The sequence below is a fragment of the Wolffia australiana genome, chromosome 3, assembly GCF_029677425.1.
Source record: "Wolffia australiana isolate 7733 chromosome 3, ASM2967742v1".
Taxonomy (NCBI): domain Eukaryota; kingdom Viridiplantae; phylum Streptophyta; class Magnoliopsida; order Alismatales; family Araceae; genus Wolffia; species Wolffia australiana.
The window spans coordinates 6,591,907-6,608,355 of NC_135837.1; the positions used below are offsets into that span (position 1 = coordinate 6,591,907).

A 16,449-nucleotide genomic window follows, 5' to 3' on the forward strand; every position below is an offset into this window, starting at 1 on the left:
CACTCGGCGCTTGGATCTCCACGTCCTCTTCTTCACTTCTTCTTGAGAATCTTGAAGATCTCCTCACCATGAAGACACTCTTCCTTGGATGAGTGTAGAAGAGAGTGGAGAGGGTAGGAGCTCTCAAATGAGGCTTGCATGGGTGCTTAAAATGAGACCCCTTTCCCTCTTTATATTTCACTTAAGGTTTTTCTCAAAACCCCTCCATAGAAAAATATATCCACCAATGCCCTTATGACTTTGTGCGTGTAACCCTCTAGGCCATGTATGGTTCTAGTTAATAACTTAAATGGCCCAATAACATTTATTGACCAACCTTATTAATTAACTATATCGATAGGTTAAGTTTCCAGCCCCTGGGGTGCCAAGCTGCACCTCGTGCTCTAGAAGATACCGAGTATTTTCGAACTCTCTCATGGAACCTTTTCCATCATCGGTTACCGTATATGTATAATCCATCATCCGCGTGAGACTCTCGAATGACTTAGAGCATGGTTTATCGTCAAACCCTAATCCGTCATTCGATTAGTACTAATGCGTAACGAAGATCATTGGAGAATGCCTTCTCTAATATCCTCATTACCCTGGCCAGGGATTTTCCTGCATCGTCTTCCTTAATTCAATCTCCTCTTATACCGAGGGTGGATGATCCTATCTTGACCACTCAATCATCTCCGTGAACTTCTTACTACATCCGAGCTATGACTTATTTGAATCCCATGATTAGAGGCTCGTAATTCGTAGTCAAAATGCAGTCATCCATTCATAAGGTGTCCTTGGTGTCTCAGGTCAGTGGATCACTTATACAACCGTGACTTGAATCAACCTGATTGACTTTTAGTTATAATACCATTTAAGGATTCATACGGATCAATTCAGTGAACTCTTTCTCCAAAGAGCACCAACTATATGTCCTTAGTGTCACCACACTAACAGCCAGAGGATCAGCTATACTTATCGAATAAGTAGGATCAGCTAGTACTATTCTATCCGGATAATTCGATGTCCATCTCGACTATCCTCGAATAGGAATATTTAGAATACATGTTTAAAGACTGGTAATCACTGTATTATGATCTCATCATAATTCACTAAGTCATTGCACGTATTCTTAGACTTCATTATAAACATCACACTGAATAATAATGAATGTAAATATTTTATTCAATGAACTTAAATATACATGGTAGTGTGATTAGCTTGACGGCCACATAATATCCATCAAATCTCAATATCAAACTCCTGCAAAAGTAGAATCCACCTAATTAACCGAGGCTTAGCCTCCTTCTTTTTCAAGAGATATTTTAACACTGTGTGATCAGAGTAAATAACTATTTTACTTCCTAATAAATAAGACCTAAATTTTTCTAAAGCAAAAACTATAGCTAGTAATTCCTTTTCAGCGGTTGAGTAGTGTACCTGAGCATCCACTAAGGTCTTACTAGCATAATAGATGACCACCGGCTTCTTGTCGATTCTTTGTCCTAGTACCTCTCCTACAGCAAAATCAGATGCATCGCACATAAGCTCGAAAGGTGCACTCCAGTTTGGTGCCTGCAAAATTGGAGCTTGTACGAGAGCATCCTTAATAAGATTGAAAGCTCTTGTTTGGGCCTCCGTGTTGGCCATGTTGCAGCTCTTAGGCACAGTGGCGCTCGCTAGATGTAGGCGGGCTTGAGTGCCTTTGCACTCACCTGCATGTGGCCAGCTTGATTGCTGATGTGGGCTGCTTGTGGCCGGGTGCACTCGCCTGCCTTTGCTCATAACACATTTTTATTTTTATTTTTATTGTTTCTCTCTTTCCCTGAAAAATATAAGCTAACATACTAGAGAGAGGAGGATAAAAATCATTAAATATTTAAGCAATTTATCAACAAGAATTAACGGGTTGGTAAGTTATGCTGCACACTATTTTATATGACGACAGGTGCTACATATACCGATTACTTCATCGAATGCATCAGATTAAAATTCCTATACAGATGAGGATAATATAGATCAATATGATCTCATAATGCATTTAGATTTTAAAAATGCTCAACTAAAAAAAAGTGTAGCCCTGTCGGTACAACAAAAGATGCATTAAAAAGGTCAATCCCTTCCCTCCTTATTGTAAAAATAAAACCAGGCCCTCCCACTTCTATGGAACAATATCATGGTAATGTAGACATAAGTGAGTTTATTAGATCTTAGGAACAATCACACTTACGTGATTTATTCATTTATATTATCGTGTGATGTTTATAATGAATTTCCTGAATACATGCAATGACTTAGTGAATTTTGATGAGTCTTCGAGCATGTAGTCTAAATATTCCTATTTGTTGGATACTCGAGATGAACATTAAGTTAACCGAATAGAATATCATTATCTAGTCTTACCTATATCATAAGTATGGCTGATCTTGTGGCCATTGATGTGGAGACACTAGGACAGATGATGGATGATCTTTGGAGAAAGAGTTCACTGAAGTGATTCCTATGAATTCCTTAATGGTATATATCTAATAAATCAACGAGGTTGATTTATGTCATAGTTTTCTAAGTGGTATGTTGACCTGAGACAGCAAAGACGTCTTGTATATGGATTCATATTTTGGCTAAGTGATTTGTATAAGTCCCTAACTACTAGATTCAAACATTTCTAAAGTCTGACATAGCAAGAAATACACGAAGGTGATTGAGTGGTCAAGATGGAATCGCTCACCCTCGATATAAGAGGAGATTAACTCAAGGAAGAAGATGCATCAAATCCTTACCATGGCAGTAGGATATTGGAGAAGGTGTTCTTTAGTGATCCCTGTTATGCATTAGTACTAACTGAATGACACATCAATATTAACTGTATTCAAAGTCATTCGAGAGTCCCACATGGGCGAAGGATTATACATATACGGTAATGATAATCATAGATATTATGTTATTTTAGAAATAATTTTAGGATGTATAAATTTGAATTTATGTTAATAGTTTAAATTAACTTTTTGACTTTTCTACTCCAAGAATTATGTGCATTGTTGGCAATCAAATAATACAAATCAAAGGAGAGGAAAAATCAGACGGATTTTATTGCTCCAAATTCAAATAATGATATACAACAATCTAGAATGTTTTTTGGGCTTAAAATTGGATGATAGTCCCATTGTTTTCTCATCTATTCATGCACCATCATGGATCTATAAATATAACCCCATACTTTAAAAAGAGTACGCCTCGGATTTGGTTCCTAATTAAGATTAGTGAAGTTATTTCCTCATTTAAAATCTTTTTCGGGTTCATTCTTTCACAACAAGAGTGAAGGATTGAAATATTAACATTCAGATTAAGACAAGTGAAGAAAAAACAGCACTTGCCCAATTGGGCATGTGACAACGAGGTTTATGTGATCTTCATCTTCGTCCTTTTTCCTAGGTTATTTTTGCCAATAGCCTAGGTTTTCACCATCATTCATGCGACCTCCAAATCCATCATTTGTCGGGACATATTTTCCTCCATCTCTATTACATCGGCGATGGTAAAATCATCATCACTTGTTCGCTCCTCCGAGCATATCCGCCACCATTTCCATCGCATCCAATGACGGTATTTGTTCATCTGCTCCACTCCACAAGCAAAAATATGAACCTTTGATAGCACCCTAAATTCAGTCTTTATTTCAAGCAATTTAGCACAATTTTATGCATTTAACAAGATTCAAATGGGGTTATTCTCACATATTTACATGAAATTAATGTTTTCAAATGATCTCTGATTTTCCCCTAATTTTCTGTAAATTTATGAATTTTTAGGGATTCATTTGAGCTTGAAATAGTTATTTTTAAATGAAAAGGCAGGTTTAAAATTTAATTTCGAGGTAAATTAGTATGGGGATGAATTACTAAATTTTCCAGAATGTTCTAGGATTTTCTAGATTTTTTATAGGATTTGTTTGGAATTTATTCAATGAAGAAATGAATTTTTAAATAGGAAAAGGATATATTTATATGAAAAATATGAGTTTTAGAGGAATTTATAAAGTCGGAGGGGCTCTTCGTAAAATTTAGTTGCAATTATGCCCTCAAAACAGCTCTCGGTTGTGTGTGCAGGCATAAAGATATTATTCAAACCATTACAGGGTTTTATTGCAATTACTTAGTATTTTTTTATGGTTTTTATGAGAAAAAAGAGGAGAGAGAAAGCAAGAAGGACATATACATAAATATGTTTAGGGCGCATCCTTTTGTATGCGCACATGTAAAAGGGGACTTTTCTACAAATTTCCACTGAATCCTCTCTCCCTTGCACTGGATACACAGCGCACGTACCGTTGATGACATGGCGCCTTGGGATTGGGAGGCAACAGTACAAGTGCACACACAAGTGCAAAGCGCTTTGTACAATGTGTATTTTTTTTTCTATTTTTCTCTTTATTCTGATTTCAGGAAAGGGGTACATGGCGCAACAAGAATGAACCCGCCATTTGAAGTTAAAAATTCATCATCCAATAAGGAATCGACACGTCATTGCGTGTTTCAAAAGAAAATAATTAAATAAATGGATTTAAATCCAATGGTTAAAATTGGTTTAAATTCATTTATTCATAACTTTTGATCCTGAAGTCTGATTGAGATGATGTTTTTATGGATTTGCTCGTCTTGACCCCCTCTTTCTATCTGTACAGTTGGATTTTCATATCAAATCTACGTTGATAGATAAAAATTATTTACTAAATAGGGGTAAAATGGTAATTTTCACCATGTAACCTAAGTATAAAAGCTGAATTTCGAGAGGGGGAGCTCACTCTGGATGGTGCTCTATCACAGCTGCAAGAAACAGAAGAGCTCCAGCTTAGATCAACCTGGTTGGTACTTTTTCCTTCTTTGTATTTGAATTTTTGGTGTATTTTGGATGTTGTTAGTTGAATCTCTTAATTGTTCATCTTGATTTTTTTCTGAACTTCTAAATCCCTTGGCTTGAGCGGCATGTACAAGCCCTGACTAGGATTGAGAGGATAAATTGAGAGATTTACCTAGCTATTCCAAGTGCATAAAAAAAAACTATTAAAAAAACTTATAAAAAAGGGTTAACTTTCTAGGAAATTAAATTTCGCATTTCATTATCAAATAGAGTAGTCATTCCTGAATTATCACACTTACAGAACTGACAAAAAAAATCTAAATGTTCGTCTTAATCTCTCTAATGGAATTCTTTGATCCTTTCAATTGGATCCATTAATTCAATTTAGAGCCCCTTATTCTTTCTACTCCTCTCATCTATTCTACGCCCCTTTCAAAATTTATCCTCTAATTAGGGCAATTTGATCTCTGTGATGATTAAATTAACCCCAATTAGGTTCAAATTATTCAAGAAGAACATCAATTGGATTCCTTACTAGCTTCCCTTGGACGATACTCATACTTATCACTACACATCTTAAGTAGGGTTTTTATAAATTTTATTGTATAAGCTAAAATTGACGACGATGATGGTTTAAAATTTTATAAAATTCACCCCTATTTTTGGCTTATCAACCTTCACCCGACACTCTCAAAGTTCCAGCTAAGGTATTTTGATTACAACTAATTCAGATTTCCAATTATAAATTTCCATAAAAATTCCCAAAATTTTTTATAAATTTTAATTAAATTAGGTTAATTTAGAAAGTTATTTTCTAAATTATTTTTCACTATTTGTTATTTCTTCATTTAGATTTAATTATTAAAATAAATATTAAAATTAAAAATTAAAATTACAGTTAAATTTTACTTAATACTTGATCCATGCTTGTAAGGAAAGTAATAAATACCAATGCATACACTAGAAGCCTTGAACGATAATTTTAACCCTAATTTATGGTTCATCAGGTAACCAATGATGGTAAAGGTTACAAGAGGGAGTTTGAATGCTACTTTGTATCTTCTAGAGCAAGAAGTGTAGCTTAACAATCCTCAGGTTAGAAATGTAACCTATCGTTTGAGATATATTGATCCTTGATTAACTAATATATAAATATATGTTGATATAGTAAATTTATAATGTTGGTCTTTAAGTATTATTGGATCTTTAAATTTATAAATTAGATTGCTATATGGGCCTAGGGGATCACAAGTATAAGATTAAAGGACATTAGAAAATATACTTTATTAATAAGGAATGAAAAGGCCCAAATAAGTGGGGCGCCCATTTTAGGTGTCCATGCTAGGCAGATCTTGGCCCCCTAGTATTGTAGTCATTATCCACTCATTTCACAAATGAGTTACTGATGGTGAGGAGATTAACTAGGTCTTCAAGATGAGTTGGAGAAGGAGAAGAGATCCAACAATCATTTGATTGCGTGGATACTTCTAGAGGTAATCATTTCATTTGATTACCTCTTCTTGAAAATAAAACAAGTGAGTTTCATCATTCAATCATAATAGACGAAAATTAATTTAAGCCAAAGAGAAGAAAGGGGGTCAAGTGTGGTTTGTATGGGCACCTGAGAATGGGTGCCCTCTTCCCTATATTTTTTTTGAAAAACTTCATAGAAATCCTTATAAATTTGAGTATAAGGATTTCTAGAAATCCTCTTCCCTATACTCTTTTTGAAAAATCAACCAATGTCCACATATCTTTTGCGTGTGATCTTCTAGGCCCATGTATCAGTCTAGTTAATAACTTTAATAATTAAATGATAATTAATTTTGAACCTTATTAATTAACTAAACTAATAAATAGACTAATTCATTAAAGATTAATTTAAGCCAATTGATAAGTTCAATTTCTAACATGTGGGTTGCCAAACTACACCTCATGCTCTATTCTATGGAAAGTGGTGTTTCAACTCTCAGCAAACCTTTACCATCATCTGTTAGAGTTTCATAAAATCATTCATTTGTGTAAGACTCCCAAATGACTTAGGTTATGGTTAACGTTCAAATTCCAATACGTCATTCTAATGAGCATTGATATGTAGCTGAAAAATTATTGGAAAACTTCTCCAACTTCTTCCCTACTCTTGCCATAGGTTTTAATGCATCTTCTTCATTGAGTTGATTTCCCCTCATACCGAGAGTGGATGATCTCATCTTGACCATCCAATCACCTTCATAGACTTGTTATGTCTGAACTAGGAATAATTCAAATCTTGTGACTAGGGACTGATAAGTCATAATCAAAACATAACCATCAATCCACACTGTGTTTGACATCTCATGTCTTAGGACAACTTATACAGCCATAACAGGAACCAACCTAATCGAGAAGTATAATATCACTCAAGGATTCATATAAATCAATTTAGTGAATTCATTTCCCAAAGAGCACCCACCATCATCCTTAGTGTCTCCATGCTTATCATATAAGTAGGGTTTGATAGTACCATTTTTTTTTGATACTTTGAGCTCTTTGAACAATAACATATATAACACATCTTTAAAGGCCAATGATAATTGTATAATTAACATAGTCATTCCATATATTTAAGGAATTTATTATGAATATCACACGAGAATAAAAACAAATAAATATTGTCAATTAGCTTAAAAATGACGTAGAAGTGTGATTGGCTTTAAGGACACATAATAATTTATCATCATGCATGTAAAAAGACCTTGAAAATAAGTATTTTGTGACATAATTATCGTTATTAAAATACGATCCAAATGGATGAACTTGAGAATACTATTCATATTTTTTTGAGAACATAGGGTAGATTATTGCCAAATGGATGAACTTGACTGACACAATTGCAATCAATGGAATAGAGGTTATTCACCCACATAATCAAATTCCATCTACTTACATCTCCTCTCATCTATCTCTGTCTCCCTTTTTAGTCAATAAATGTCATTTAAAAAAAAATATTTATTAGATTCATTTTCAGTACATCTAATTTATCTTCTGAATTGCAATAAAATTTTGTTTTGTTTTGATCTGAATAGATGAGTCTAACCAGATCTCATGCTAATTCTCCTCTATCCAAAGGCCAACAGTATCAGTTATCATCAACATAGAAATCAACATTGGTGGCCAGCATGAGTTTGCTATCTCCAAAGACGATGACGAGTGGGCAATGGCATTCATCTTCCCTGGAATACGAAGACGACGATGATATCATACCGTCATCAGTCCACAATGTTTCGTCTCGTCATCGCCTCTCGCCACTGTCATGTGTTAACCTCACCCAGAGACACTCACAAATCTGGCAGGATGTCGATGACGGTGAAAATTCCTCATCTTCACTCAAACTCTAGACGATGACGGGTTCTGGATGACGATAATCTGAGAGACACAGATGGAATCTCCACCGTTGATTACTCCCACGATGAAACCCCACGCTTTGACTTCACCCACGACTGGGGATTAAGGGGGAAGAAGAAAACGTCTCTTCGTGGGTGGAGTTGAAGAGAGAGAAAGCGCCATTTCAGGCAATCTCTCTCTCTAGATATGTCTATCTCTCTCTAGATATTTGACATGTCTCTCTCTCTACTGGGTAAAGTTCCTCTCTCTGCAACCGCGCGGGATAGAGCGCAGGAGAGAGAGAGAGTGCTTGTTTTTCAGAGTCGTGGGCCATCAGGCAATCTCTCTCTCTAAACTTCTTTCTCTCTCTAAATGTCTCTCTCTCTCTTTCTCTTCTGGGTAAAGTTCTCTCTGCCAACCTCGCGGGAAAGAGAGTGAATGCGGTATTTCAGGCAATCTCTCTCTCTACGCCTCTTTATCTCTCTATATATATGTCTCTCTCTACTGGGTGAAGCTTATCTCTCTTCCAACCGCGCGGGATAGCTCGTAGGAGAGAGAGAGAAAGAGAGAGCGATCGGATTTCAGAGTCCTGCGCCATTACAGGTTATCTTTCTCAACACTTCTACACTTCTTTCTCTCTCTAAATGTCTCTCTCTCTCTCTCTCTGAACACTGCGAGAAATAACTCGGTTTTCAGAGACATGCGCCACTTCTTGAAGTCTTTCTCTCTCCACGCTTCTTTCTCTCTCTAAATGTCTCTTTCTCTCTACTGGTTAAAGTTTTTCTTTGCCAACCTCGTAGGATAGCTTCGTAGGGGACAGTGGGAAAGCGAGAACGATCCGTTTTCTGAGTCTAGCGCCATTTCAGGACATCTCTCTCTCTATATATGTCTCTCTCTATTCTCTACTGGGTAAAGCTTCCGTCTCTGCCAACTGCGCTAGATGGGTCGTAGGAGAGAGTGGGAAAGAGTCATGCGCCATTTCAGGCAATCTCTCTCTCTACACTTCTTTATCGCTCTCTCTACCTATCTTTCTCTCTCTCTACCTATCTATCTCTCTCTCTCTCCGCTGTAGAAAGCTTCTCTCTCTTCCAACCACGCGGGTTAGCTTCTAGGAAAGATAGAAAGAGAGGTCGACGCTCGGTTTTCCGTCTCGTGCCCCATTTCAGGCAATTTCTCTTTCTATACTTCTCTGTTTCTCTCTCTACTGTGTAAAGCTTCTCTCTCCTCCAACCGCGCGGGACAGCTCTCAGGAGAGAGAAGGAAAGAGCGCTCGGTTTTCCGAGTCGTGCGCCATTTCAGGCGATCTCTCTTTCTTCACGTCTTTCTCTCTCTATTCATCTCTCTCTACAGTCTGCACGTCTCTCTCGATACATGTCTTTCTCTCTGCACGTCTTTCTCTGTCTACAGTTCACACGTCTTTCTCTCTCTACAGTCTACACGTCTTTCTCTCTGCAGTCTGCACGTCTTTCTCTCTCTAGAGATACACGTCATTCTCTCTCTTCAGTCTACACGTCTTTCTCTCTCTAGACTTGTCTTTCTCCCTCTAATCTCTATATATCTCTCGCGCTCGCTACTGGGTAAAGCTTCTCTCTCTGCCAACCGCGCGGGGTAGCTCGTAAGATAGAGAGAGAGAAGAGAGAGAGAGAAGAGAGAGAAAGGGGCAATGGCGGCACGCTAAGATGATGGGGGTGCAAAAGATGCTTTCTTGGGGCGGTTCTCCGTGGTTGTTTGTGTTAATGGAGAAATCCGCTGCGGGCAAGTTTCTCTCTCTTCCTCTTCCTTTCTCCTTGTACGCCTCTCTCTCTCTCTCTCTTTCTTTCTCTCTCTTTGTCTCTCTCTCTACCTGCTTCCGACCCTCTAATGGCTTCTGCGTCTACTTAATCCTCCGTCTTCTTTCTTTATCCGCTCTGGGCGAGACCTGAAGCTTTATACCCGTAAAGTTCTCTCTCTCTATATTTCTCCGAATATCTATCTCTCTCTCTCCCTCCATCTGTGCGACTTGCACTGTTTCTCTCTCTATCTATCTATCTATCGATCTATCTCTCTCTCCGTCCGTCTTGCTCTGTCTTTCTCTCTCTTTTTGTGTGTCTTGCACTGTTTCAATCCCCCTCTCTCTCCATCGATCTCTCTCTCTTTCTCCCTCCGTCTTGCACTGTTTCTCTCTCTCTCTCTATCTTTCTCTTTCTCCCTCCGTCTTCCTCTCCCTTTGTGTGTCTTGCTCAGTTTCTCTCTCTCCCCCTCTCTATCTATCTATCTCTCTCTCCCTACGTCTTCCTCTCCGTGTCAGTGTGTCTTACTCTCTCTCACTATCGATCTATCATATCTCTCTTTCTTCCTCTATCTTTCTCTCTCTGTCTTGTTCTATCCATCTCTCTCTCTCCCTCCGTCTTCCTTTCTCTGTCTGCGCGTCTTGCTCTCTCTCTCTGTCGATCTATCTATCTATCTCTCTCTCTATCTATCTATCTCTCTTTCTACCTCCATCTTCCTCTCCCTCTGTCTCTGTGTCTTGCCCTGTTTCTCTCTCTCTATCTCTCTTTCTACCTCCATCTTCCTCTCCCTCTGTCTCTGTCTTGCCCTGTTTCTCTCTCTCTATCTCTCTTTCTCCCTCCGTCCTGCTCTCGCTGCCTCACTCTCTTCTTCCTGCTCTGTTTCTCTGTCCTCTCTCTCTCTATCCTCCTCTTCTTCCTCCGTTTTGCTGTCTTCTTCTCTCTCTATCGATCTATCTCTCTCGCTTCCTCTGTGCCCTGCTCTGTCTCTGCGTCTCTCTATCGATCCATCTCTCTCTCTCTCTCTTCCTCTGTGCCCTGCTGTCTGTGCGTCTCTCTCTCTATCGATCTATCTCTCTCTCTTCCTCTCTTCCTCTCTTTATCGATCTATCTCTCTCTCATATCATATTTTCTCCATCTGGGTCATCTTTAAACCCTAAAGATTGCACCTTTTCTGGGTCATACTCTCTCATTTGATCCTCTTTCCAAGCTTCTTCTTCTTCTTCCTCGAAGATTTCTCCGCTGTTATGAACTCAAATCTCTATTTCTTCGTTTTCTGAGCCAAATTTGAATATTTTTAGAGTTGAAGGCGAAGTTGTAGAGAGATGGGCGGTCATTTCGCGCTCCTGGTTGATCGTTTGTTGACGGAATCGAGCTTGCCCGCGGCGATGGCGGCGGGCGGCGCGAAGGGCTGTGATCTAGGGTTTATCCCGCAGGAGAGAAAACAAGAAGATGAGATTAACGCCATTGAAATGGCCGAGTGTCGAATTTGCCAGGAGGAGGATCTTCAATCCAACGTCGAGGCCCCTTGCTTCTGCTGCGGAAGCTTGAAGGTGATCTTCATTGATTCATTTATGGAATTAATTTCGGCATTTATAGCATCCGGAAGATTTGATACTATGATATTTTGTCGATCGAAAGATTTGTTTTGGAAAGCTGTGGGAGTAAATTTCTGCATTCATAGCATCGGAAAGCTATGATTTTGATGGTTTTGTCCATCGAAAGATTTGCTTTGGACAGTTGTGGAAGTAATTTATGGAATAATTTCAGCATTAATAGCATCTTGAAGTTCTGATACTACGAGCATGATAGTTTTGTCCATCGAAAAATTTGTTTTGGAAAGTTGTGGAAGTAATTTATGGAGTAACTTGAGCATTTATAGCATCGGGAAGATCTGATACTAGGAGCATGATTTTTTTGTCCATCGAAAGATTTGTTTTGGAAAGTTGTAGAAGTAATTTATGGAGTAATTTGAGCATTTATAGCATCGGGAAGATCTGATACTAGGAGCATATTTGTTTTTGTCTATCGAAAAATTTGTTTTGGAAAATTACTGCAATTCGATGATCTAATTTGTCGGAACTCGGAAGTGTGTCTATATGATATGAGAAAACAATTCGTTTGTGAAAGTAATTTCGGGCTTTTGGCTCTGAGGAGATCTGATTTTGAAAGATTATATGATCTAATTTCTCAGGAGAATGTTTATGGCATTTTGTCTTGAAGATTATCCTATTGATTGATTCAATGGTGGAAGTAACTACGGCATTTTTATCGTTGGGAAGATCTGATTTGATGCGGCTTTTTTGTTCCTTGAAAGATTTTGGAATAATTACTCGGAATTAGATGATTTAATTTCTCAGAAGCATGCCCATGGCATCATGAACTGAAAGTGATCCCTATTGATGGAAGTAACTATAGCACTTTAACATTAAGAGGATCTGGTTTTATGAGATTATTTCGTTCATTGATAGATTATTTTTAGTATTGGAAATAAGATGATCTGCTTTCTCAGAAACATCCTGGAAAGGTTTTTTTTGCAAAATTAGTGTAATCGTGATTTTCACCGTTGGATGCTCTAACTTCTCGGAGAATGTCTATGTCATTATATATTAAAGGTGAACCCTCTTGATTCAGTGATGGAAATTAACGGCAGCTCTTTAAGCCTTGGAAGAACTGTTATTATAAGGTTATATTATTCATTGAAATATTTTTTTAAGTAAAAGCACTGCAAATTAGATGCTTTAATTTCTTAGGAGCGTTAGTACTGAAGGTGATCCCTATCGATGAAGTAACTACGGCGCTTTTATCATTGTGAACATCTGCTTTTATGAGATTATTTTGTTCATTGAAAGATTTTAGATGCTCTAATATCTCAGAAGCGCGTGCTTCATATATGAAAGCAATTACATCATTTCAGCATTGGGAAGATCCAATTTTACGAGATTATTTTGTTGGTTGAAAGATTTTTTTAGCAAAATTACTGCTACTTAGATGCTCCAATTTCTCAGAACCATGTCTATGGCCTTTCTGAGGATAATCCATGATTGAATCATCGACATAATGATAGATTCCAAATCAATGTGGCCGATATAGTGAATTGAGCAGTGATTGATCGTAGAATGTAGTCTTCAATCGCAATGTTTGGATATAACACGATAACAGGAATTCCCTCTCCTACGGTGGCGCTCCTCCTCGTATGACGAGACGACTCCTTCTTGGAGCTCCTTCTCCCCGATCGCGATGGCTCCAGCTCCGAATGGCGAGATCTCCCTCCAGGCGGCTCCCCTCGATGGCGAGCTCCTCCCTCCAAGCAGTTGACGGATTTCCCGCCCACTTCTTGGCCTTCCCGATTTGAACGAATCGGGCTCTTCTTCAAGAATTAGTAAAAACGTACCTGACCCTGCTGGTGTGGGGTCTTTATTTATAGAGTCGAGGAGTCCTTCCCCCTCTTCGTTTAATGGTCTCGGTCAATGGCCTGTTGACCGGATCTTGACTTCTTCCTCCTTTGGTATTTCCGAAAGTGGAACTTATCACATAACTACTGTATTCCGATCATTGGAAGATCTGATTTATTAGCTTATTTTGTTCATGGAATTATTTTTTCAAGCAAAAACATTTCAGATTAGATGTTGTAGTTTCTTGGAAGGATGCCCATTGCATCTTGTACTGACGTTCTATCATTATTGATTGCTGTGCTGAAGTATGCTCACCGCAAATGCATCCAGAGATGGTGTGATGAGAAAGGGGACACAATCTGTGAAATCTGCCTTCAGGTGAGCATTGATGATCATAATAATAATATGATGAGACCGTGAGAGATATTTGTATGATATGAGCAGTGCTGTTTTTCTGGGTTTTCTGTTTTTCGAGGTAACATTGTGAATTCTGGAGAGATACATATATGTAACATGAGTTCTGTTCTTTTTCTGGGTTTTCGCCCTTCGAGATAGCATTATGATACCATGAGAGGTACATATATCTGATATGAGTTTTCTTTATTTTTCTGGGTTTTCATCCCTTCGAGATAACATTATGATATCAAGAGAGATACATATATATGACATGACTTCTGTTCTTTTGTGAGTTTTCAGCCCTTAGAGATAACATTATGATACAATGAGAGATAAACATTCATTCAAAAAAAAAGAGAGATACACATGTATGACATGATATCTATTATTTTCTGTGTTTTCAGCCCTTTGAACCAAACTATACTGCTCCTCCCAAGCTGCTACAATATGGGTCGATGCCCATGGCCTTCAGGTTCTTATGCCCATCTTCCATTCATAAGACAAAACATGTGACCAAATATTTGTACTTACTGAAGAGTATATAAATATACTTGAAGCTTATGGGTATCATTGACATGAACACAGAGGAAATTGGGGCATTTCCAGGCAAAGCCTGCATAGCCCTCATTTCATAGCTGCGGTAGAAGCCGAGGAGGATTTTGCGGACTCAGACTATGAAGGGCATTCCTCTTCCCACACCAGAAGCATCATATTCTGCAGATCAGTTGCTGTGATTGTGAGTTTTTTCGTTTTACTCAAACCAAAGATATCTCTTTTTTTGTAATTTCCTTTACGATTCATGTCTGTATATGGGTAGGGAATCCTCTAGTTAATTAAGTTGTTGGGTTCACATTAGTCCTTTCTCTCTGTAATTGTTTTATCTCCCTCCCTAATCAATCTTCTATTCAACTGTGATGATGTGATCAATGATCAATGGCTGATCTGTTTCCGTTTCAGCTCTCTGTTCTTGTTGTTGTCAGCCATACTCTTCCCATATTCATGAGTTTTGGGGATGAATGGTGGTATTCCGTCGCTGAGATTTTGGTGAGAGCAAATTGTAGGTTCATTTGGTAATTCTCATAATTTAAGCTTCGTGATGTTTTTTATTGTAATATTTTGTAGTTTTTGGTGATGAGGACTGCTGGGATTCTTTTACCGGTCGTCATAATGACCAGGACTCTATTAGCATTCCATCGCCGCCACCGACAACTGGTGCTCCTCTCATCACAAGATATTTGTCTTTCTACTGATTTCTCTACTTTTCATTTCTTTGAGTTTTCCTGCTGATCTACTTGCTGAACTCCATTGGGAAAGAGAGAGAGGGAGAGAGGAAACTAGAGGTTATCTACCCGTCGACAGAGAGATAAAATCCTAAGAAATTGAAATTATGGTAATAACCCTGCTAGTGGCAGGAAGAGAAATTGGGTCATTTGATGTTGTTAGAGTGAGTCTTTATGTGCAGATAGGAGTCTTCCTTCCCCCTTTTAGTTTTTAAGAATCTTTTTCAAAAATTTCCTGTTGTTCTGAGGATTCACTGATGGAAAATTATGGAAAAATGTTAGGCGTTAAACATATTCTCAGCTTCTTTTGTTTGTGATGAGTTTTCCATCAGCACATTTTAATTAATTTTACTTCCCACAACTTGTAATACTAAACATTTACGTGATAATTATTCGGCAATATTTTTCGTTCCTGTTCTCCCAATTATTTTCTTATTTTTTCTTACTCTGAACGTAGGGCCAATACTGTGATTCCTGTGAATTTTACCCTAATTTCCTTTTTTTTGTTGATGTGTAGGTATGGGAATAATTTTCTACATAGAAGAAAATCAAATAGGGAATCAGATTTCAAGGCTTCCGAAGTATATGCTGTGAAGCTGCAACTGTAAAAATGCGCTCATGCAACCAGTATGCTCCTCTTGTACATTCGTTTCTTAACTGGAATTAGTGTAATTTTGGAAAGTAATTAACAACAGGTGAAGAATATCCTGCGTTACCATCATGATTTGAGCTTACTCTCTGTTCCAATCCTTTTCTCTTGAACTTGAACGAGGCGTGAGTTTACGATAAATCATTTAATTTTCATACTGTCAACATACTATTCTTGTTATGTGATACAGGGTACTTCACATCCTCTTGTGTAGGAGTTAGTTATGGCTGCAAACAAATTTGTTATGTTAATTTTGTGCGATGAACAGCTGGGTTTTGAGCATTTCGGAATGGTTTTACTGGGGGATTGGGAAGCTCAGAAATTAAAGGTAGAATGTAAAATTGCTAATCTCTGGCATAATCATTTATAGATGATAAAACCATCACTCTTGGCATGAAACTGAGAGCGTTAGATGTTATGTTAAAATTAATTACATAATGAAGATTTATCATTTCTCTTGAGAAGTTGAGATCATAACAGCCTTATGTCATTTTCATTCATTAGTTACCTCGATTGGATTAAAAATCAAATTCCTTTCCACAAATATCATCATATAAAATGATCTTACAGTACATATATGCTTCTAGCCGGAATCTTATTAAAAATGGGAGCATATCGCTTGATTTGTATTAATGTGGAATTCTTATCCCATGCTCATTCTCTATTTTTGCCATGGTTAGTAATTGTTGGAACTCTAAACAAATAATTGATGCGGCTTCAACCTCTTTCGTTCAACGAAATTTAAAAAAGAGAATAGCATATTC

The 16,449-nt window shown here is 37.8% G+C and overlaps 1 protein-coding gene across 3 annotated transcripts; it reads left to right on the forward strand.

The window, feature by feature from the left end:
• The first annotated feature begins 9,772 nt into the window (after positions 1 to 9,772).
• Positions 9,773 to 15,757, forward strand: LOC144700801 (RING/FYVE/PHD zinc finger superfamily protein). 3 transcript variants are annotated; one of them, XM_078572343.1, is made up of 8 exons: positions 9,773 to 9,988; positions 11,267 to 11,518; positions 13,667 to 13,738; positions 14,161 to 14,228; positions 14,342 to 14,492; positions 14,714 to 14,800; positions 14,879 to 14,968; positions 15,554 to 15,757. In XM_078572343.1, exons 2-8 carry the CDS (start codon positions 11,291 to 11,293, stop codon positions 15,563 to 15,565), a joined length of 708 nt encoding a protein of 235 aa, XP_078428469.1. In that variant the 5' UTR covers positions 9,773 to 9,988; positions 11,267 to 11,290; the 3' UTR covers positions 15,566 to 15,757. The 3 variants fall into 3 exon arrangements, with proteins under 3 accessions (XP_078428469.1, XP_078428468.1, XP_078428470.1); XM_078572342.1 differs by having other exon boundaries at positions 9,773 to 9,954; XM_078572344.1 differs by lacking the exon at positions 9,773 to 9,988 and adding an exon at positions 10,039 to 10,133.
• Positions 15,758 to 16,449: the final 692 nt, after the last annotated feature.

Bases quoted from the DNA above. Each gene is read 5' to 3' on its own strand.
- LOC144700801 (XM_078572343.1), top strand. From the start codon at position 11,291: ATGGGCGGTCATTTCGCGCTCCTGGTTGATCGTTTGTTGACGGAATCG. The intron at 13,739-14,160 runs GTGAGCATTGAT...CTGTGTTTTCAG, and splicing joins TCTGTGAAATCTGCCTTCAG to CCCTTTGAACCAAACTATAC. The intron at 14,493-14,713 runs GTGAGTTTTTTC...TTTCCGTTTCAG, and splicing joins GCAGATCAGTTGCTGTGATT to CTCTCTGTTCTTGTTGTTGT.